The sequence below is a fragment of the Thermobia domestica genome, chromosome 7 (assembly GCF_964235325.1).
Source record: "Thermobia domestica chromosome 7, izTheDome1.hap1.1, whole genome shotgun sequence".
NCBI classification, from domain to species: Eukaryota; Metazoa; Arthropoda; class Insecta; order Zygentoma; family Lepismatidae; genus Thermobia; species Thermobia domestica.
The window spans coordinates 202,378,082-202,402,364 of record NC_137460.1 but is presented as its reverse complement, the minus strand read 5'-3'; the positions used below and the strand labels follow the sequence as shown (position 1 = coordinate 202,402,364).

Sequence of the window (24,283 nt, the reverse complement as noted above, 5' to 3'; positions counted from 1 at the left end):
GACGTCTTCCGATTGTACATTTATACTAGTACTAAACAATAAACTCCCTGGTTCTGGATAATCAATAACCATTAAAACGCTCTGGAAAACCAATAACCATTAACCATTAAATAACCATCAGTTGATAAGATCTGCTGTCAACAGTCTTTTCTCAATGTTTGCGTCTGATAAAGAGGACGTTAGATTCTTGAAACTGTAACGTATAGTTATTAATATAATTCATTTTGTTCCGTTCAGAACTGCGTTTTAATGGATACTAGTAGTAACCAAGCACATTATTGAAAAATAAAAATCAATAGACAAACAGCCAAATAACAAACACGCATTGTACCCATTAGAGATTGAGGAACTTTTCCTTGCTATTATATACACCAATCCACAATACTACTGCAATAACAAAGTAATTGAAAAGAGAACAGTATTAACTTAATGGAAATGAAATAAATTAAACACTGTTCTTAAGTTTCCACTACATAATTTTTATTATAATTGCAAGTTGCAAAATCATTTGTTTTACATTACAATCTTCTTACATGTAAAAAAGTACAATAACAAATAAAAATAGTAAATATTTTTGAAGTTGCAAACAAAATTTTGGTAACTGTTCATTGTAAACAACAATGAGATATGCATATTAAATCTGGATCCATGTTGAAATCCCAGCATTATTTCACATATGTGTACGAGCATATGAAAGGGGACCGGCCAGTGGTTAATGATTAAGAAGTAAATCTGTGCATGAAAATGGCATATTTTGAAGCACTATACAGTAAACAGTTTTACATAATGGAAATTCTTATTTTGTTAATGTTACAATTATACTCAGATAGCGTAGATCAGTTATTACTTCTACTACATATGAAGAAATTTTACAGCATCATCGCCTCATATACGTATAAAATAAACTTTTTTGAATGCGATTATATATATATATATATATATATATATATATATATATATATATATATATATATATATATATATATATATATATATACGTCTGAGTGTCTACTTTTTCTAAATGCATGCACCCATACATATGTTGTAACATTACAAGAAAAACGTTGAGAGTGTAACCGGCTACTAAACCTATATATTTCGTAATTTCTTAACATACACAACTTAATATTCTGATCAGATAAAACAAGTAAATGCCTTTTTACCTTATAAATCCAAGAAAGCAAATAAATAATAAAAAAAAAAACACTACATCATAGGAAAAGACAAGTAGACCTAACAGTGCGAATGAAAATTGAAAGAGTCATTAAACGTACGATTCGATTTTATAAGACACAGGATGATGATTTGGATAAAACATACCTACTGTTTCCCTTCCCCCCGTAACGTACAGCTTAAAGTTCAATAAACGTTGCTTTCTTTCTAAAATTAAGAGACCCCGTCACGGCGAAATCAAAATATCGCTGATTTTTCAGTAATTATGATATCTTCAAACATATAAAAGTAATCGAAAAGTGGAACAAGAGCTCGCTAGACAATATTATTTTACATGAGATACCGTTATCACGACTCACTTATCTGCTTTCGATTTCCAGCCATTTAGAGAATCGGCACTTATTTTTTCGTTTACAAATGGCTGGAAACGCAAAGCTACTAGGTGATTCGTGATAACGGTATCTCATGCAAAATAATATTGTCTAGGGCGCTCTTGTTCCACATTTCGATTCTTTTATCTATTTGAAGATATCACATAATTACTGTAAAATTAGCGGTATTTTAATTTCGCTGTGACTAGCCCTCTTAAAAGTATACTTAATCACAAAGTCAACACTCGAAAAGTAAGGACTATAGAAAATAAAAATATCTCAATAAAGAAATTAGGGCGACTTCCGATTTTTACACCAAGCCTCCGCAAGTGCAGACATTATAATTTTGAAGTAGAAAATGTGTGATTGGACCAATAATCGAACCTGAGCCCTAGGCTCATCATGCTTATGTGCTAACTCACTGCGTCACCCAGTCGATCTAACTCCCAACCACACAATTTCAACTATTGAGGACGGTGTTGTCTTTCTTTCAAACCACATGGAGTGTACTACAACTTTGTTGAGTTTGGACTGCCCCAGTGTCTGCTGGGAAGTCCAATCACAACAGAAAGTTGTGGTATCCTGACTCTCCATATAGTCTGAAAAAAAAGAACACCGTACTCAAAAGTGTAATTGTGTGACTGGAAAATGGATCGACTGGGTGGCGAAGTTGGTTAGCACACAGGCGCGATAAACCTAAGGACCTGGATTTGATCTAGAGTCCTGTCACACACTTTTCACTTTTTAAAATTAATAATAATGTCTACTTGAAAAACTTAATTCGGCAAGCGGTAATGTAAACAACTCAAAAAGACTGTACTCACCGCAGTATGTGAAGAACACACAAGTAAAATTTTCGAAGTACCCGCTACTTTATCCTCAGTTTGCTTACATTCGTAAAACGGGTTAAAAGAATCAATTAAAGTCCTTTCTGACATGTTGAGGATGAAGTAACAAATAATTCAGAACATTATTTGTGGACTCTTCACATACAGCGGTGAGTACAAGCTTATTTGTTTACATTAAAAATATCTTAGTTTTCCAGGCCGAAATATGAAGCCTAAATTTCCCATATTAATTATCTGATTTCAAGTTGACACCCTGCGATCTGTTATTAATGAAATAAACACATGTTAGCATATGGAATAGACACGTAAGAAAATTGGTCATCAAAATATGGTAAAAGCACACATTTCTTCTTTAGATCTGAAGAAATATATCTCTTGTTTTCAGATATATTGCGAACTATATATATATCTAATGCTTTACTTTCGAACGGTACATTGTACAAATTGATTTTTCTTTGAAAAACTGCACACTGCAATTCGTATTCATTACAAGGGAGCTTTTTTATTTGACGGACAAGTATGACGTCACCTGATTGGCTGAGAAAGCAACCATCACATTCATTTGCCCCAATCAAGAAGGAACAATTCAACATTTTGGACATATAAATGACACCTTTACACCTATCCAATTGAACTTTGACCTTTTCTTTCTTGCAAACATCAGTGTAGTCTATTTCTTCAACTCTCTTTGCCACCTGCTGTATACAGTTGTTGGTGCTTCGAACCATTCTTTTAATTATTCTCATATGGTTTTCGAAAGGAAATGCCGAGAAGTTATCTAAGTTACCATAGTTAACAACATCCTTCTCTAGATGTAACAAATTGTGAAAGTTATATGTAAGTAACTCTTTGAAATACAGGTCTGTGATATGCTGCACGAAGCTGTGCAGAAGGTCATTTGCGTATGTTCTCCACGTTGCATTTTTCCACAAATCACTTACTAATATATAAATGGCTGCGTGCAATACTAAGAAATGTTTGTATAGTTGCTGAGGTAGAATTTTATACAAAACTACCGGCCCGAAATAAAGAAGGAAAGCACGATATTCAGTGGCTTTCCAGTATTTATACATTTTAAGCGCTCTTGGTTTACGGGCAAACTCAATAGGTACGCAATTTTTTGAAATAACTTCAAGTCTTTCAGAAACAATCACTATACTACGCCAACCAAGCTTGCATCTTGCAGGTCCCTTATCGACCCACGTTTGTACAAGGCGCTTTACCACACCTAAGCAAACTAAGTGCATATAATCTAAGGGCACTTGACTTACAAGACCTAGTTGCAAACCTGTTAACACAGTTTCGGAACGTTGATGCTCTTCGTATTTTAATTGTTTGAACGAAATGTCATCCTTTAAATTGGCATTTTTCTCATACAACCATATAGTTCTACCAAAATATACCCCTTCCTGAGTACACTTTTCACAGCCATAAATAGAATTATGTGAAGCAATACACTTCAAGAAAGCTCTTGCTGGAGCGTCAGCTATAACTGCACTGACACGGAATATATACTGTTTTTCCATATACACTACGCCACGTGATTCAAGTTCTTTACATTCTTTTACAAACGGTTCAAAGAACTCATTGCAGTTTGATGGTTTAGATTCACCATAGTAAATCGCGATTAAGAATGGTGTTTTATCTACTGCCTGATCCACAATTCCCATTAAAGGCCAAAAACATTTGGTTGAATTCGAATGTAAAGGTAAACCATCCACATTAATTGTAATAGTTACCAAACATGATCCCTCATTTTCTACCAACAACTTGGAATTTACAAATGGATAAACACATGGAACCAAACCTGATGACATTTTCTTCACAATATTATGTTCTACGCCAAAGTATTTAAATAGACCCCCTGCACGTGTATCTACATTGGAGCAAGACGGTGTATGTAATAGAGTTCGTGCGTCTAAAGGAAGTTGAGGGAAATATTTGTTTAAAATATGTAACAGATCGGTAGTGGCTGTATTAGTTATGTTATGTTCCTTTGCCCACTGCACCAACTTCACTTCCAAAGAATCAGGAACTTCACCATGTGAACCATCACTCCACATTCCAAAATCACTAGAATTATCATATTCACTGGATACCTCTGAAATGTCAAGGTCACTAACACGTGGAACTTGATCATCATTTCTGCACAAAGTTTCATTCGCATTGTTATCTGAATCTAGTTTATTAGTTTTCTTTATTTCTTGTCCTATTACTTCTGCAGAGAGAAATTTGTATTCATTAACAATTTCTTCATACTCCTTTTGAATCTTGCGGCGCTTAGATCTCGCAGAATCTCCAAAGTTTTCTTTTTCCACTGTTTCCTCCATTTTTCAACTATTTACCTGTCCTTTTAAAATCTAAGAATTGGGTGTAGGTTCAGTAGCTGGCCTCTCATCTCAACCAGAACTGCAAATATAAGTTAAGTAGCTTATTAGTACAAACAATCCCCTCCAATGCAACGTAATATATATATTTCATATGTACAAAGTGAAAACAGCCGAACTTAATTTATAAAATATAATTTAAATACATTTGCAGTTCGCGATTTTCTAAAGTAAATAAATAAAGGTCCATTCTACCACTGGTTTAGCATTTGCAAATTCTGTGCTTCGCGAATGTCAATACTGGGTAGAAATTTTCAAGTACACCTCAGATGAATACTGGAATAAAACTTTTAAAACAGACCCTACCAGAGCCCTTTGTCCTTCCGACTTGTGCCATATACACTTAACACCTTAAAACCTATCGAAATAAATAATGAAGTGGAAAAAATATTTTTAAAACTTCATTTGGCAGTTCTTTTATTTCAATATTTTTTAAATAACATTTTTCTCTTGTAATAAGTGTTGCGAACCAGGGTTGGCAAAAAACGTTTTCTTACAAAAAATAAAAAGTCAACCTGTTTCTGTGATTGATTAAAAAAAATACGTATGGACAGAAATAAATTAACTTGGCCTTCACGTATTTCCAGCAATGGGGTTATAAAGGACAAGATCTACAACTCCTATACGAAGTATATTCGGAAATCGAAATAGTACTTTGCGTATAGAGTTGTGCGGTTCTATTAGTGTATTTTTTAGACCAGGAAATTCCCGTCATAATCATGCCTGCGTTATTATTTATCAACAATATTAACAAGTATGTAACGTCATTTTAGTGACATTGTATTATAATCAATACGCTAGAAATGACGTTTATAAAAGTAGTGAATGGCTGAATTTTAAAATAAGAATTTAACCCAACACAGGGTTCTTACAAAATTACTTTTATCATTTTCCATGATTTCCAGGTGCAAGATCACCCATTTTCCCTGACCCGCGACATTTAATAACATAATGGTGTACTGATGATCAATGCCCGTAAAAGCTATATAAAGACTTGGGGCAGTGATTCTCAACCTGTGTGCTGCCAAAGATCAGCAACTTTCCGTTTGTAACACTATACAGTAGACACAGAGCCATACAAAATGCTAATAATAGTAGACCAGTGTAAGTTATCCAAGGAATTGCCATTTGAGCTAGTGAAGAGACTTTATAAGACATTTTCAAATAATATTATACACTAACGTTAAATTTCTTTATATAAAACACTAAAAGATTAGCCATCCTTCTCCACAACGAGCAGCTGTAACTTAAGAATTCTTAAAAAAAATGGCAACAAATTGATTCTATAAATTTCGAAAAAAATAAGCGCTCCTAAAAGTTTAGTAAACAAACCAGAAAAAAAAGATACTTTAATGGAATTTCTCAATATTTCTTTGAATTCAATAAAATGAAAAATAAAACAATGAGAAACTTTTCAAAATAATGTGTAAATGTATATGCAACTGTGAGAATGCAAATTGTGAATTTTCCACCCTCAAACGCAAAAATATTTGAAAGTTTAACATAATGAAAGTTATGACGAGCGAACAGTACAGCTGCCCATACCAATTCCTACCGATTTTTTTTTTCAGTTATTGCAATAGATCCTACTTGGTACCACAACAAAACAAATTTATTGTTATACATATTATACAACATATTAAAAGATAACGAGAATTTTAGGAATGACCCCCGCCCCCCCAAAAAAATTTCATCAAAAGATTGCGATCTTGGCCGATAATTAGTTTTTGGATCAGGAGCTACAAAATTTTTTAACGGCACCTAAATCAAATTTTCGTATTTTTTACGGAATAAGCACATACAGAGTTAAGTGATAATTTTCTCTTTCTTTTCCCGTTTCTTCCAAAGCCGAATTGTCTTCTTCTCGCACATTTCACAGAAGTTAAGAGTTCTGAAGTTCCACGTGCGTAGGCCAATCTACTAGTTGTCGTTGGGCTAATGAAGAAGCCACTTACAAGTTGTCTACCAATAAACTTTTCTTAATAGAAATACCAGACTCTACACTTGAATTGCAATGTGAAATAATCAATGTCATTTTCACAAGACTCCACAAGTGTTAGAATTCACTTTTCCCACTTAGAACTGATTTATAAAATTCATCAAGATTTGAATTAAAATCAGACGCTTTTAGACGGTTTAAAAAAAAAAGAAAAGATTCGAACACTTTCTGAACTACCTGTTTTAACATCATCGAGACGAAACGACTGATGGAGTATTACCAAGCACTTCGTCATCCTTATCCGGGCAATTTTAGGTTTATACAAGAATACCTCAGGATCAAAGCATGAAATAGCACGAGTAAGAGGATATTTTTCGAGTATTTCTTTCAGTAGTGCCTATCAAAAATTTTCGACAATCAGTGAAGAAACTGCACTTGTTTACTTCCTTGACATCTTTAAGCTTCCCAATGCAATTTTTTTCTGCCCGAATCCTATATCTACATTCTTTGGGGCTTTCAAGTTACTTTTAACTTCTAGAGCTTGCCCTCGATCTTCTTCATTAGGCATTGGTATTTAAATGTCATCATATATTCTTTTAAAAAAGTTCACAGTCTATTACAGTGTGAAAAAGCATTGAACAGCAACAAATTACCTTTATTTACTTAACATTACTTCTACATTATTATGATCCCAACAAAATATACAATCATGATTTGAAAAAATTAGGTAATTAAAAAGAACTTGGACAGATGTGATTTATTTTCACAATTGGAGTTCTTTTCCTTTTAGCGGCAAAAAATATTCCAATCTGCTTTATCTTCAAGCAAGACTGATAAATTACTTCGTGTGTCTATAAAATCTACAAATGTCTTAGAAACATAAAAAATGTTAAAAACTACGTTTGAAAGTAACATTTTTTGGCGTCATATTTACCCTGTATAATTTATGACAATTTAGGTCACATCTCCTAAATTAAAACATTTTATGTCCGAAGGAATTTAGTACATCACATTCTTAGGAATAATAACAAATATTTAGGCATCAATAGGGCGTGATATGGCTGAGAAAAAAGTCATCTCCTAATTGGTAGTATACCTTCTTTCTACCTCCTCCCTCGGGATTTCGAAAATGTAAAAATATCTTCCTCAAGTGGTTTCCCTGAGAAAATACTGATGTTTTGTGTGAAAGCACGACAATTTTAAGAAAGTACATCAAATAAAAACATCACAGTTTGTACCTTATGCTGCGGAAAAGTGCCATTTCACAAAAACACGTGTCAAAAGACAGACCAGGTCTATGAACTATGAAGAAAACAATTTTATTCCGATTACTAACACTAAAATGCGAAAGTTTATATTATCCTTTTCTTTGAAGTTTCATCATTTCAGAAAGTTCAGAAAATCATATAATGTAAAAAACAGAAAATTCTGGGTTTTAAAACTGGTATTTTTATGTTTTCATTGGGGGAGGGGAGGGGAGTTGTCTCGCTGGTGGAACCTTGAGTAGAATTAACGGAGATTAATTGATATATGTGGAAAAACCGTCACCAAATTCATACAATTTGTGGCACTTCGGCTTTTAATTTTTTTTTTACTTTATTTTATTTTAGTTGCTGTTTTTGTTTAAACCAACTGAAAAAAGAAAAATGGTTTAAACCGTGGTTCAGGATGAAAACTTTTAATGAACACTCAATCTTTAATAAATCCTGAATCCGTAACAATGTTTCTTAAGAATTAAAGTTACACCAACGTAACTTTACACTTTTTTTTTCCACAAAAGATTATGATAACTGGCAAAGACGTATTTTACAAAATCGAACGGCTACGATTAGCTTACGGCACAAAAGACACACAAAATACATAAATTTCGCCTAAAGTTATGCAAAATACACGAATTTCGGGGATAGTGGGTCGGATCATCTGGAAACAAACAGACGCGCATAAAAACGAATTTTTGTTTGATCAGCGTTCTGTAATTTCTATTGCAGCATTTCTAGGGTTAAAATTAGACACGGAAAACAAAAAAGCAAAAAGGTGAAAGTAACGTCCTTTCTGAGTTCTGCACGTGAGAAAATAATCAAGACTGAAGTTTGAAGCGTATTCTATAGTGCAAAGGATAATATAGTGTTCGAATATTTTCAGACAATATTGTCATGCCTTCCCACAAAGAAATTTTCGATTCATTTATCTATTGTGAAGACATTACAGAAAAACGGTGAAATTAGCGGCAGGTTAATGTTAAACGCACTAAAATTATGACTTAAATAATATTAACTTAAATCTATCCATCTTAAATACAATTACTTTACATCGAAATAACTTACCGAAAAAATGCTTCTTTTTCTGTCTTTTTTAAAAATGTATTAGTTGTTTCTTAAGATTCCCCACTCGCAGAGGATGGTCGTCTTCGTTCCCGCCCACCGTCTCTGTCGATGGAGTATTTAAACCAATTCCTTACGTGCATTTCTATTTGATCATCGGTTGCTGATGGTATTACCCGCCGAACGCCATCTGGAATGATTACAAAGTTTCAATGTAATTAACATGTATAACGCAATGTATAGAACACTTATGAATTAAAAAGTACAATCGTTCACTGTTAAATTACTCGGAATATTCTGAAGAGAATTTAATTTTAATATTTTGTAGCCAAGTGAACATTACGGTCGAAGGTCGTCACACCTGAGATCTGACGTCCCTTGCCATTCAGATGCAATATCACTTGCCTCTTTGGGACTGAGAAAACCCGCCGAAAAACTCAGTCAGGATGATTACCGACATTGGTATCCTGACCTTCGACGTAGGAAGTAAAAGTTTTACTGCCATTCTCCTATAAACAGTACTAAATGGTCGCAAACACAAATGACGTGTTAATGTTCCGATCCTTGTTACCAGATCCGATTTCGGTCCATACGCTTGCAATCACTCGGATATTTCCTATACCAACTAGCCTGTATTCATTGTACCATCTCGACGTTTGCTCCATGGTTGTGGAGGATATTAATGATGTAAGATTTTTCCAGTCCCTACAAACATCAATCAACACTACAGTCACTGACATAAACACATTCTCTCTTGCTATTTATGGATGGAAGATTTCATCCATGAATAACGTAAGACATAATGTTTTTGTCTGTTTGGTGGGAGTTTCGCGTCCCTTTTCAGCAGCGAGGCTATATAGAGACAGAACCTAAACTTTAAGGTGGGATCTGAACCACTTCTCGAGTTGCTATCCGAGGCATTAGGTTCCCAGGTGAATTTGAACCTGCGACCACGCGCACTGAAGGCGAGCGCTGTAACCGTAACGACGTCTACGGGGGAACCCGAGAGAGAGAGAATTTTATATCACTGAGTTAGTGTTAGTTGGTTTTTAGAAGGACTGCTAAAAAAATCTTACTTCAATAAATTCCTCCTCAATATTTTAATTTTGTAAGGTTCTCTTCAATCAATAAACAAATAAATGTGATTTAATGGTTAGTCTGCAGTTTCATTCGAATCCAAAAAAAGTAAAAAATTCTTCATCTATGCATAACAAAATGATACAGTGTTCTATGTCAGTGAGTGCAGTATTAGTTGTTTACAGAGTTTGGAAAAAATCTTACTTCAATAATGATCTTCCCAACCATGGACTAAATGTCGAGATGGTACCGTGAATCCAAGTTAACTGTTGCTATACGGAACATCCGAGTAATTTAAAATTAATGGACCAAAATTGGATCTCAGAAACCTGTAATTTATTTTCGAGAGAAAATTGGCTATTCCCTGTAACGTATAGCGAATTAAATGAAAATGAGATCTTTCAGTTTTACGTCCCACGGATATGATGGTTAGGCAAAAATGATGATGATGAGAGATGAATAAAATGGTGGAATGAAAAAGTGGGAGAAAGCGGGATAATCCCGAGAAAACCCACGAGTTCGGTGTTTGTCCACCACAAAGTTCACACAGCGCGAGCTGGGATCGAACCAGTATAGCGAATTAAAATACTGTGTAGTCGAATGATGGGGACTAATGTTGAACTTCGCTCTATGCTTAAAAGTTCCCTTTGAAGCATTTTGGCTGAAAAAAATTGATATAGAAGTGTAATAAATGTGATGGGCTTTCACACTAACGAGCGTTATTCAGAGTTCTTTTTCTGACATGCAACGAATAACTTGAATACAGAACATTTATCTTTAGAACAGACTTGAAAAGAAAGAAAGTGAAGAGAGAAGACATAGTCGAAGTAGTAATGCAACTTACTGTCAATAATCTATTGCAGCATGGAAAACAAGGATGATGCCGATAAGGTAATGAGTCTGTTAAACAAATCTACTATACTTATTAAAACACTCACATTTGGTAATCTCACTTCTATTTGGAAGCAACAGTTCACGATATGTAAATTTTGGACATCGTTTAAAACTTATTTCAAATTTTTTGACATTTAAATAAAATTAAATAAATAAATAAATAAAAATAAAAAAAATAAAATTCAAAATTCACTGTATTGGGGGAAAGAAAAATTCTTATAAAGCTAAATATTAATAGTAATAACAGTAAAATTAACTATTTTTTTTTCAAATTGTTAATTGTAAAAATTCTACATGTACGCAGGCCGAGGCAAAAGTCTGGACATGTCATATTTTCAACATTGCTGGAGAAATCGGGCAATACCTTACGATGAAGTAATAATAACATGAGGACCGAACGCCTTATGACCATCATGTTGAAGGTAGTCACCGTGCGTTTTGTCGACACTTGTAATAAACGCTTATATAATAATTAACTTGGGACCAGTTGGTCCTAATATGGCGTAGAAGACAAATTTTATGTCACCTGGCAGCAAATTTGATTCATTAAGTTTTACTATAAAAGCTAGAAAGCAGCTGTGTAAGGTTACGTTATTTTGCATGTAATCTAGCTAGGCACTCTCATTGCATGACCGCACAGAAACTGTTTTGGTAAGTACTAGTAGCAACAACTGAGTGATAAGCCAGATAAATGAAAGAGCATTCATTTGGTCCTTGTCCAAGATACCGACAGGTCAAATATTAGAAAATCTAAGCAGTGACAAAAGCCAACGAGGAAACTATAACGAAATTTAGGCCGTCATTTCGAAGTGGGGTATCTTGATTTTTCCCAAGTTTACAGCAGAGCGATTTAAAGTTCTACGGGAAATTTGATTTTTAAATCTTTATATCGCCGGAACTATAATGAAGTGAGATACTGCATTTTAACAGTTGATAGAACACGTGGAAGTCATAATAGAAAAACGCACTTTTTTTTTCAAGTTACGCCCCTTTGCGTTTTCACCCCTGAATTTGTAAAGCGTACAAGTTGTGTTTCGCGCATATTATCGGAGGAAACGAGCATCAATGAATAGTAAGTAAATCCTACAGGTCTGTTATCCACGAATGGAACCTACACAAGATTCAGTCACAACAATAACGCACATATGAACCTCAGATCGCGGGAGGAAGGAGGGGAAGGTGGCATTTTGCTCAATGTACTTGATAGGAGTGGTGACTGTCCAAAATTTGTCCTCAAACAAAGTGCATATTAGACAGGAGTTTCCAATCAAAGCATACCTTTCAGTATTTGCATTATTCTCAGGGTTCTTAGTGCTTCTTTACCCTTTCTACCGGTCCAGTTGAATTTCTTTGCTGCGTCGTTACTGAATACTTTTTCTAACATTCGTCTCACTAACTTCTCAACACTTTTACCACCCAAGGTACTCAAAGCTATTTGCTGTAAGCAAATATAATAAAAGCAGTTATAATTATACATATTACCAATACACTAGTTGTTACTAACGAATAGCAGGACACAATGAACTAAAAATATCAATTTTTTCCTTGCCTAGCATAGAAACGAAGAAAACTAGAAGTAATAGATGAAAGGGTTCCTGCTCGTTTGGCAAAATCAAATTTCCTGACTTTTCCAGGTTCTTAAATACCACTACTTAGAGATGTTTAGATAGCATATATTTGTACCAGTGCACAGAGCAGTACAATTTGCACACGAAAGAACGGAAACAGAACATTTTTAATATGAAACATCCCGTAACAACTAGCCGGATAAGGCAAACAGTAAAATATGCTATTATTTCCAAACATGAAAATAATGACGAACAGAATTTTAAAAGCATAATGAAGCATAAAGAACCTTAAAATGTGTAGCAAATATACAATGAAAAACTTATTTCTCTTTAATCATTTCGCCAACACTGAATAAATAATTATTTTCTTATGATACAAAAACAAAGGAAGCAGGGATGCTACTTCAGGGATATTTCCATTGCATTGTGTATAACATTTTGTTTATAATCTAGATACAACACACACGTTACATAACAGCTTAAGATGCGGGAAAATGTTTAAGGCATGACCATTTTCTATAGGCATAGTCTTAAAATTCTCCTGGTGGGAAAATCCTGAAAGTCCCTGTTAGGATGGCGGAGCCGAACTTGTGCCCAAAATACAACGAACGCAAATCCAAGTCTCTATAAAATAAGATATGCCCTATAGGCTTCATTAGGTTATGTCTACTGGAACGAAGTTATTCATAATTGCTTCCGCGGTTGTGAATATTCATATTACAACAACTGAGACATTCATAGAAACAGATGCCGAATGTTTCTACCACACACGCCCTAACATGACACGTTAAGGTCGTTGGCTGCTCTGTAGCGGCTTAATATATGAACAATTTATGAGGCATGTTATATAGATTCATACTAGAAGAGACGCCAATTGCTGGTATGAAAAAGTTTATTTCTATCATAGTTGCTGCATTATCAATGTTCGAAATTACAAAGGAAATTATGACCCACTTTGTTTATTCAGTTTCAAGTTGCCACGTGTCATTGAACAAATGTAAGATACCTAATGGGAAGTATCACCCCGTATAATATAAAAATACGGAAATTACTGTCTAAAATACTACAGTGAGCTCAAAACCTACCAAACTTGTAGCATTATTTTCATTGTGTGCCCATTCTTCCAGTGATTTAACCAATGATACAGTTTCACAGGGTAGAGTCAGACCGTCGGGTAATACCAGTGGTTGCGAAATTCCCGGTGAACGTAAATTTCCGTGGATGTATTCCAGTATGCGTGACTGGGTTTCTTCTATACGTTCCAGACGTCCCTTAATGTTCGCCAAATGCTTAGCAATAACCGTGAAACCTGCGGGAAAAATGAAGTATAACCTGTATTGCATATATAATAACTTTTAAGAAATAGAAAAAAAAAAAAAGAAATATAGAAGGAAAATAACTTTAAACATTTTTTTTTTTTTTTTTTTTTTTTTTGCAACATTACGATTTCGAATGCTCATAATTTCGGCATTTTTTGTTTAAGAATGTTAACCCTTGTGTACTATCAAGAACACTTTTACACAGGAATTACATGGGGTCTTCTAGAATCCCACCTAAATTATGTTCTTTACGCAGAACCATCAAAGAGACAACTTAAATATTTAGTATGCATCTTTAGCATACACTCGAGATAGTCTGCAAGAAAAGATGAATTGTAACCTCACTTGTTTAACAGCTGTAACATGAGAAACAAATCTAGGGTTCCAAAAGACCCCATGGTAGTACACAAGAGTTAAAAATAGTACTATTAATAATTTCTGAACTTTGTTTTCAGAATTTTATTCATTTATTAATAAATATTTGCACCAGTTCAGTTTCATAGAAAGTATAAAACCAACCAACCATTTCTGCTTTCAAAGATATAGTAGCTAATGGGTGAAGAAGTTTACTTCTGCAAGCCTCAAATGCATTCATTGCAACATATTTTTGAATGTACAATTCTAGGATATACTCATTTATATGCCTGCTTTCAAAACCCGATATTATGATACTGATCTTACAGTTTGGGTATTCTAATTTCTCCTCTCAGCCGTTCAGTCCAGCTTATCTACTGACCGCAAACATGCTCTGCACCACGCGGGAGTCTGGTGCAGGGTGGAAAATACTAACTTTTTCTTTTAAACAGTGTTATCTTTAATTTAATAATTTCTTTCGCTTTGGATAATACATCTTGAGACCTGAGAAAAACATTGGGAATAGAGTTAAATGTTAATTAGCTATGAATTTTCATAGCAAATTTCCTAATTGGGATTAAATTTCGAATTGATTCCCAATCTTTAACTGATTGCAATCCCAAACACTTTTTCATACTTTTCATGCTTTGAGGAAAAAGTACATCAACATTCAACAAAATGATACACTGTATTCACGAAAGTTATTGAAATCTGGCAGGAACGTGTATATATATATATATATATATATATATATATATATATGTGTGTGTGTGTGTGTGTGTGTAAAATCGGAAGTTTAAAACTAGTTTACGGAATGAGATGCATAAATTTCGACTCAAGTTATGTAAAATGCACAGGGTTTTCAACCTTGGGTGCAGATGGGGGGGAGGAACACCCGAAATACGTCCCTGAAGTCTGAACGCCAAAAATTTACATTTTAAAAGAAGGAAGTACATACCGACCGTGTTGATTTTCGATTGTTCTGGGCTTAATGAAGATGTTTCTTCAGCGCTGAAGGTCGCCCCATCCTCGCCTCCAATGGCACTTGAAGACTTTCCTGCATTTCTCCCAATTGCATTTTGGTTACTTTCTGAAGGTGACGAAACTGAATGGGCCTCTGATTCCCTGAACAATTCTCTAGAGTTCATACGTGGATAAATTATTTTCTGGGTTCGTTGACTATCATCTTCTTCACTTGTGTCATCACTTTCCACATATTGTGCATTACGACTAGTTTTCCTCTTTCTTCTAACTTCCTCTGCATCACTTAACAAATCCGAAGTATACTGAGCATCCCTTTCTTTTCTTCGTGCAATCAATAGGTCACCTGAAGAGATACATTACATGGATAAAGGACGTGGAAATTTCGTTAATAAGATCTTCCACTAAGTCTATTACAATAGATAGAACTTCTGATGCAAAGCTAACGTGAATGAAGTGCAGCTTCCGACATAAAATAAAATTGAAAATTAGTAAAAAAAAAAAAATAAAAAAATAAAAAAAAATAAAAATAAAAAAAAATCTTTTCCTAATTAGTTAATTTGGAAGTGTTTACTTAGGAGCGTAACATAATGTAATAGTAGCTGTCAGGCTGGAACGATATGTTTAATTTCTAATGAGAAAGAAAACCAAGTATATTTAATGTAAGTGAATAAAGCTAATAATTTTCAAGAGATTCATTGCGTTGATTTTGAGTTTAACGTCCCGTTCAGCAGCGAGGCTATGAGACGTGGACCAACTTGTTAACGTGGAATCCGAAACGCATGAGCTCCAGCCGGGAATCGAACCCATTGCGTGATTATTTCAAACGGGACATTTCCTTTTCGCAATATAGGATATGAATTGTAGGGTCATTAATTCGACCGTTTTAAAACGGCACAGACAGCTAATGTTTCTTAAAGAAAAAAAGTCAGTATACTAACATGTCCGGACGGAGGGGAATATCTTTGTATTTACTGCACTGCATACCAAATAATAATAGCAGTAGGTAAAATAATAATGCCATTTTTCAAGGTGGTATTTATATTCCGCTATCCGGCACGTGACGTTTGGGTTCCGCCGTTTGGGCACCGGATGTTTGGACGCGAAGCCATTTGGGCGACAGACGTTTGGACGCGAGTTAAATTAAAAAGTCATTATGTTAGGCGCTGAATACTAAGTTCGAATCAAGATATCAGAAGATGTTTACTGTCGTGGAAGTCCTTGAATTATACTTGATTTTGTTTTACATACTAGAATTACTGAAATTTCAAAATTCTAAAAACTTAATTAACAATTAAATTTCGTAAATTTAAGTTTCAACCAAGTTAAGTGTACTTTTTATTTGATAAATTTTCAAGCCAAAGGTAAGTAGACCAGACTAGATATGATTGACTGCATTACATACGTAGTGAGACTATTTCATTATTAAAAAAAAAATAAAAAAAAAAAAAAAAAACTTTAAACCTACTTCTGCAGTTATGCAATAAGTGAATGTCAAAAACACATCTTTAGTGGCTAAATGATCAATATATGTACACTTAACTATTATTTTTCACTTTGAAATCGTTCTTTTTTTTTCCTTTCGCCACTTTCGCCAGTTTAAATGCTTACAATGAGGCGAAAAAAAAATGTTAAGTTTTGACTTTTATATTGGAATGTTTATATATATATATATATATATATATATATATATATAAAGTGATACCAGTAATACAGCACACTGCAGTTCCTAAACTCAATGTCTTAGACACTCTGTATTAACATCTCTCCCTCAACTCTATTAGGATTTAGAAGTTTTAGATTTCTGGGCTCTAGGCATCTAAGGCCATTTAGCCCGTGACGTTTGAGGGATGACGTCCCTCGGCGAGCACACTATCTGGGGAAAGGGAAGGAAAGAAGCGGCCTGGAACCTATAAATTAGGGTAGTACCCCGGCATTTGCTGGTGTGAATGAGGAAAACCCAGGAAAACCTCATTCAGACTGGCTGGCCTGAAAGAGCGTGTTACACTTTCTCGATCGAGTGCCCTCACCGGAAATCGAACCCGAGACCGCTCGCACCGAAGGTGAGCGCGTTAGCGATTACGCTACGCGGGGCCACTTTCCTCAACTAGAGTGCGCGGAAATCTTTTATTGGTAGTTCTTTATTGGACTTGGAGAGAAGAGTTTGGCAACGTAATACGAAAGAAAACAAATTTTAAGAATCGTGAACAAGCGAAAAATTAAGCCATGACGATGTTAGGCAACAAATGTCACAATCGCATTAAACTATTTAATTTAGATTAATAAATAAAGTAGAGATAGAAAATAGATAGATAAATGAGGTGAGATAAAGACAGAAGTGCAGGAAATGTATATATATATCTTGATTCGCGCTTAGTTTTCAGTGCCTAGCTTACTTTATATATCGTAAATTGTAATTTTTACTATGTATTTCGCGCCCAAACGTCCGGCGCCGAAACGTCCGCGGTGAAATGGTAGCGCCCAAACGTCCTGTCCAGCCGCTATCCTGGGAAGCGTGGAGGGGAATACACTTTTGTAAATGCAGGGTCGCTACCATAGCTCAAAGGAAAGATAATTAACTAACCTGTTACGTAATGAACTTTTCTGATTTTATACAGCTTCCAAGAGTCCTCAGGAATTACGCCATCTTCCAAAAGTTTATTGAATCTTTTTGATTCTTTACAAGGTGGCCAGAAACTCTCCGTCTTTCGAGGAGTTAGCCATTCCGAATGAACAATCCCCAAGCCACCCCCAGATTCTTCGTCAAATTCCACCACATGAAACATCCTGAAATCAACGTGTATACTTATAATATGCTATTGGATAAAGAAAGAAGAGAAACAAATACAACAATACAATACATTACAATATAAAACACCTTAAATATAAAAATATAAATATAATATTTCGAGACAGGCCCACAAATACATATTTGGACGCATGGTTTACACGTATGAGTGAGTTACAATACACATTGATGCGCCACGTTTGCTTTCTCGAAGCAGGTTAACAGAGGAGATGAAACTTGGAAACGAGGTGTGTATATAAAGGCTGATCAGATAAACTCTTTTATAAAGAACATTTTGAGAACAAACTACATTCACATTTTTTGTCAGGAATTCTCGTCAAATTATTGAAAAAAAAAATGCTTAGGTGAGTCCTAAATCGTTCGTTTTCAGAGGAATTTTTCTGTATATTTGTTCTAAATACCTCCCCCCCCCCTCCGCCTTGACAACCTAAACTACAAAATTACCTTAACCGTTTCCTGCATTTTCACTTTCCGCGCCCCGAAACCTTTTTCTAATACATATTTTACAAATTAATGAAGTAGCTAATTAGTATCATCCTATTTAATTACCCAATAAACAGGGTTGGTTAAAACCCTGTTTCTTGAAAGTTTTTATGGTTTAATACGCTGGTTTTCTTGGTTTAAATAGTAACATGTGGATACAAATAAGTATGTCTAGCCTTAACTTCCTTATGTGACAGCAGAGGTACGAAGGACACGTGTCTTACAGCTCATAGTTCCTTCCACGTACAGATACAGTGCTACTTAAAAAACACAATAAATAGCCAACAACCAGGCCTAGCACATATTTCGCGGTTCCACTCGAGCACAATGTCTTACCAAAAAGAAAATTTATAGCTAAATACGATGTGAAACATCTTTTATGAAAGAATGGAAGTGTGAATGTAAGAAATTACTGTCAGTGCACAGCATATTTAAATGAATTTTGAGTGAGAGAAAGTGTGCGTCTCCACTATCCTCGTTTATGCGTACACCCTCCGCCGATGACGCGCCTGCCCCGTACGGACGCACCCCTCGCTTTCGCTCGTGCCTCCCTGCTCTGACTCAGACAGCATTCGTGTTTCTTAGTGGCCACCTAGTACAAGTTAGTTCGTGTTTTGTGCATTGTAGTTTGTGTGCCATACGTTCACACTGTATTTATACTGAGCCCCAGGGTTGGCAAAAACCATGGTTTTTATTGAAAAACCAAAAAAACAGTTTTTTTTGCTTTAAACCCGGTCTTTTTGGTTTATACCAGGTTTTTTTTTTTTTTTTTTTTTGTTTAAATAATTTGCTCTATGTATTTATATCACATATGGACAGAAATAAGCTTTTTTCGCCTTGGTGTTAGTATGCAACAACCGGGTTATGCTGGAAGGGGTCACATAAGCTTAAAGCGGAATCCAAACTGCTTCTCGGCTTACATCCAAGAGAAATTGTCCTCTATTTGAACTCGAAACCGGGACTAATTGGCCACAAACGCGATACGTCTGCCGACTCACTCACGAAGGACTCCTGGTAAAAATACGTTGACTAATCTTTACATATTTGTCAATATAATCATCAAGAGTCATTAGAACAGGACAAAAAGATAAACAATTGCACAAATGGAACCATTATACAGAATTACATATGGACAATTTCAAAGTACTACAGAGTACAGAAGAACTAATTTGGTCGAAGTCAGTTCACTACGACTTTTATTAGTCCAAGTTAAAGAAATATAACTACTTACTTTGCATATCAGTAAGAAAAGTGAATAAAGATACGAATTGAGTCCACTTAAGCTCTGACCAATTTATACAAAAATAGTTACCAAAGATTCTTGTTATTTCAATAATTGCCTCCAGTGGGGTTTGTATGACCCCATTCCCCGAAAAAGTACGGTACTTCGATGTATTTTATCAATAGTAAACATTATTAAAACGAAACAATGTTTAGAATTTTCCTTTGGTTGCATAACAATAATAACAAACTATAAAAAAATCACAAAAGAAACATCCATAAAGTCACATAAAAAAGTTGCTTTTGTAATATAATCTCTTTGAGTAAAGAATGGGGAATTTAGGTCTGAATATAGTACGAATAATATATGGGAGTGAAACGTGATAGCCCACAAATATGTGTTCATCAAAATTTTACGAATAGTTACACTTTTACGAACATTTTGTTTTTTTGGTTTAAACCAGTTTTTTTTTTTTTTTTTTTGAAAAAACCAGCTGGTTTAAACCAAGGTTTCAATCATGGTTTAAACCAGCCAACCCTGCTGAGCCCTCCTGAAGTCAATCTGCAAGTAGTAATGGAGCTCCTCCAGGGTTTGAAAGAAACCGGGTCTTTTTGAAAAAGCACAACCCACCTGAGCCCATATGGGTATTTTCCGGTTTAATTGTTTTTTTCGAAATATTTCAATGTCTCTTGATTTGTAGTGTGGACACCCGCTATTTTGAACAAAATGGCCGCCATTTTGAAATTTTACATTGCTATGCAGCCAAAGTCTGTACAGGAAATTTACAGAAAATCTCCTGATTGTGCCCTGAAAATTTAAGCTTAAAACACTGAAAGTAGTACCGTTTAGTATGTGTGATACAGGCAGACGAACGAATAAATGTAGATAGAATCATCCCGGGAGCCTCAATGACGTTCGCCAAAAATATTAATTTAAAACAAATACACAACTCATGTTTTATAAAATAAATAGTTTTATCGGTGAAGTTCACTTCCGATACTTTGTGTTCAATTATGGGAATTTCCCGAGCATTTCTTTCGCGATGTTTTCTTTCTTTCTTTTTTTTTTTCTAAAATCCAAGCTTTTTTTACTGTACATCGAAACTTCTAGTAGTATGGAAATTTGAATTCAGCACTTGAAATAATAAGCGTCACACGGTTTTCGGAACTCTGAGCATTACGCTTCTTAAATTTGACAAGAATTTTTACGCTATTGCTGCTGTTGATTCTACAGAATGCTTATTTGAGGAGGAGCAACAAATAACTGGACTAAACAGCTGTTGTTGGAAAACCAAATTTTACTTAAGAATACTTGTGCTACCATCAAAGGTAACCAAAAATAAATAAAATAATAATAATAAATAAGGGTTAAGTTCCGTAGCACCGGACCAATTTTAGGAAATTTACCCGGTCAATTGAAGAATTTATTTAAGTTTGCGAGTAAGAATGAGTGAAAGTGGGGTAAGTAAACTAGTAAAAGTGAAGAAAGTTGTTTTTTGTTCGTTGTTTTTGATTTTGTAAGCGGCACAGTATGTTGAGGCGGAAGGACTATTTCGCGGAGAGGTATATTTGTTATGATATTGTAGCGCGAAAGGCAAGGTGTTGGGGAAGAAGGAAGAGCATTTCGAGGGCTATTTAGCGGACTATTTATTTAAGGAAACGAAACCCCAGGAAACTGTTGTGCATGATTTTCTTCTTGAAATCGGAAAAGTTTACCAGCCTCAGTTTTGATAAGTGACTTCCAAGAGAACGGGAACGTTGTCACTACCCTCGCTTACGCGTATACCCACCTGCTCCCTTCGGACGCAACTCCTTGCTCCGCTCGGGTCTCCCTGCCCTGACTCGGTTCGACAGCATTCGTGCTTTTTAATGGCCACCTAGCACAGGTTGGTTTGTGTTTCTGTGCTGTAGTAGTTTTTATGCCCCTGACGTAAAGTAACATAATTTGATGTAATCCAACAAAATATAACCGAATGCAGTGCATTTTGGTGCTTTTTCCAGTTTTCAAATTGGTCCGGCGTTACGGCACTAATGCCAAAAATAATACTAGCATTTTCACTAATGCAGTACATATTTACTGGCAGTGTGCGAATTGAAAAATTTTCCCAGGGGGGGATGAATTTCACCCATATGCGCACCCAGTCCTCCCCTTACACACACACACACATACATACATACATATATATATATATATATATATATATATATATATATATATATATATATATATATATATATATATATATATATATATATATATATATATATATATATATATATATAGAACGGTGGTGGAATAAAAATACGAAATTCTAATTTCCGATTGGAGTAAAGTTATTTTCAAGTAACACGGGTTCTTTTCCAGTAACTGCAGACTCAAACATTTGGTGACCTTTCCACCCCCTTCGATTTCCTTGCATACTTCGGACCCACCCCCGCAGCCCTCTTGCGGAGGAAACCATCCCTTTACTTGGGGAAGGAAGTCATTCAGTCGTTTGTTCTTGGCGAGTGAAGATCGTAGGTTACTTAGAATGGCTAAAGTGCACAGCAAAACCCGCGAAATAGTTCAGTGTGGCAACATGTCTACATCCAACTATTGAAGGATCTCGGTCACAGCAACTTGTCCCTCCCCCTTTCGAGTGAGATACTTGAAAACACACATCGGCATAACACCAATTGGGACACACTTGAAATATAGTGGTTTTTTTTTCTTTTTTTTTTTTTTACTAACAAGTACAAAACATTTGAGATGTGAGATGTTTCATAAATTTTCAGTCAGCAATATTTAGGTTAGCTACACAACGTAAGAATTGTTCTTTTTTTCTATCTTCATGTCTATTCAAAAATACTCCAGAGGGGGGAAAAGTTATCCCTGCCAGGGATAAAATTTTTCTTCTCCAGAGGGGGAAAGATTTTTGTCAGGGGGGGAAATCCCTGGCATCCCCCCCGCCAATTCGCACCCTGTTTACTGGTAGTACCTTCACTCTGTGAGGGATAACGTCCCTCGGTGTCGCATTTGGCGAGCACACTATTCACGGAAAGTATCTTCTAAAATATAAAATTGCATATTTTACTTCAAATAGGCTATAAGCATAATCTGCACTTTAATTTGTTCTATAATTATCTCAAGCTAAGAGAAGGTTTTTTTCTTTTTATTCATTCAGTGCATTCTAAAGTTTATAAATGTCTTATGTTGAATGCTGTTGAGTACCTTAACGTGAAAGCATCTGATTCGCCCAATGAAAGTTCAAAATCTGATAAAAATCACTTTCAATATGATCGCCTTAGTTGTACCAATAAAAATAGTAACAAAAACCTCAAAAACCCAGATGGTTTTTTTCAAGTGGGTCCAACCCGAAAAAACCCGGTGGGTTTTATCGGGCAGGGCCCACTTGGGCAAACCCTGATCTCCTCACTTAATGCATGCTCTGCTAAAAGGAATACAAAGCCCTAACATAACTTGAAAATATAGGAAACGTGTCAAAATTTGGTAGAATTGTGTGCTCGAGTAATGCCCATTCCAGTACATAAAAAACAAAAATCTCCTAACTGATACACACTGTTCCTCTGAAAACCAAAACTAGGCCTAATTGTTCAATATATTCGGCAAAGTTTCTGAAATTGGCTGGGACTTTGGCAATTCACTCAAAATCTAAGTACAAGGGGCATATGTCTTAAAGTTTATTGCATGCTGTTTTCAGTACATTTTGGCACTATTTCCCTTTTTTCAAGTGACTGGAGAATCGTTACTAATGCATAAACTTATACAAAGTCAAAGCATTATGTCACACTTGGGTGGAAGAGCAGAATTAACCTAACCTAATGTGCATGCGCAGGAACAATGCATTGTAGCCAAAGATAATCGGCCAAACTGAACCCAGAAATATTTATTAACTCTTAATTTCCATGCAGACATCTGCTGTACTGTAACCCAGTGAAGAGTGTAACTAGCTCACGTAAACTAATTTTGCCTTCTTAAAATGGATATTAATCATTTCAATGTTATTCTACATTAGCACTCCATGCACAATCATAACCTGTTCACCCACATGTTTCCATAAAAAAAAAGTATGGAAATTATTTTATATAGAATGATTATATAACCTACTTACCTTTCTTGTCTTGTCTTGTCTTGTGTTCTTCACTTATGAATAGTGCTGGTTTTTTGCATCAGGTCTAAATCTTTTTACAAAAGCACTTAAGTTTGATCACACTCTTTTTTCTGTAAGTAGAGAGACAACGCAATGACCACAACACTTCTAATATGGCGGTGAAGAACTGCGCATGATCAGTAACGCACTCTACCAACATCAAGTATGTTGGAGTTAGCGACCTTTACCCAACGATAAAAATCAGTGGTCGTGGGGTGGGAAAAAATGCTTTTCGTAGAGCGATTCCCCGTTATTTAGCCAACGCTAAAGTAACGTATTTCTTGGTTGGGAAAACAGTCAACTCGAGTATAGTTGCGTTAAGGTCGGGAGAATAGTTGGTTGGCCAACCATACATTTAACCAACGGTGGGCCAACGTACGTTTCTCC

The 24,283-nt window shown here is 35.3% G+C and overlaps 1 protein-coding gene across 4 annotated transcripts; it reads right to left on the bottom strand.

Moving 5' to 3' along the window:
* Positions 1-468: 468 nt before the first annotated feature.
* On the bottom strand, positions 469-24,283 carry LOC145690664 (uncharacterized). 4 transcript variants are annotated; one of them, XM_081765783.1, is made up of 7 exons: positions 23,858-24,283; positions 17,817-18,019; positions 15,210-15,578; positions 13,664-13,887; positions 12,289-12,448; positions 9,043-9,229; positions 4,665-4,801 (listed from the first exon to the last, which is right to left on the bottom strand). In XM_081765783.1, exons 2-6 carry the CDS (start codon positions 18,016-18,018, stop codon positions 9,093-9,095), a joined length of 1,092 nt encoding a protein of 363 aa, XP_081621909.1. In that variant the 5' UTR covers position 18,019; positions 23,858-24,283; the 3' UTR covers positions 4,665-4,801; positions 9,043-9,092. The 4 variants fall into 4 exon arrangements, with proteins under 4 accessions (XP_081621905.1, XP_081621909.1, XP_081621906.1 ...); XM_081765780.1 differs by lacking the exon at positions 23,858-24,283 and adding an exon at positions 20,589-21,892; XM_081765784.1 differs by lacking the exon at positions 23,858-24,283 and adding an exon at positions 20,377-20,581.

Bases quoted from the DNA above. Each gene is read 5' to 3' on its own strand.
- LOC145690664 (XM_081765779.1), bottom strand. From the start codon at position 4,722: ATGGAGGAAACAGTGGAAAAAGAAAACTTTGGAGATTCTGCGAGATCT.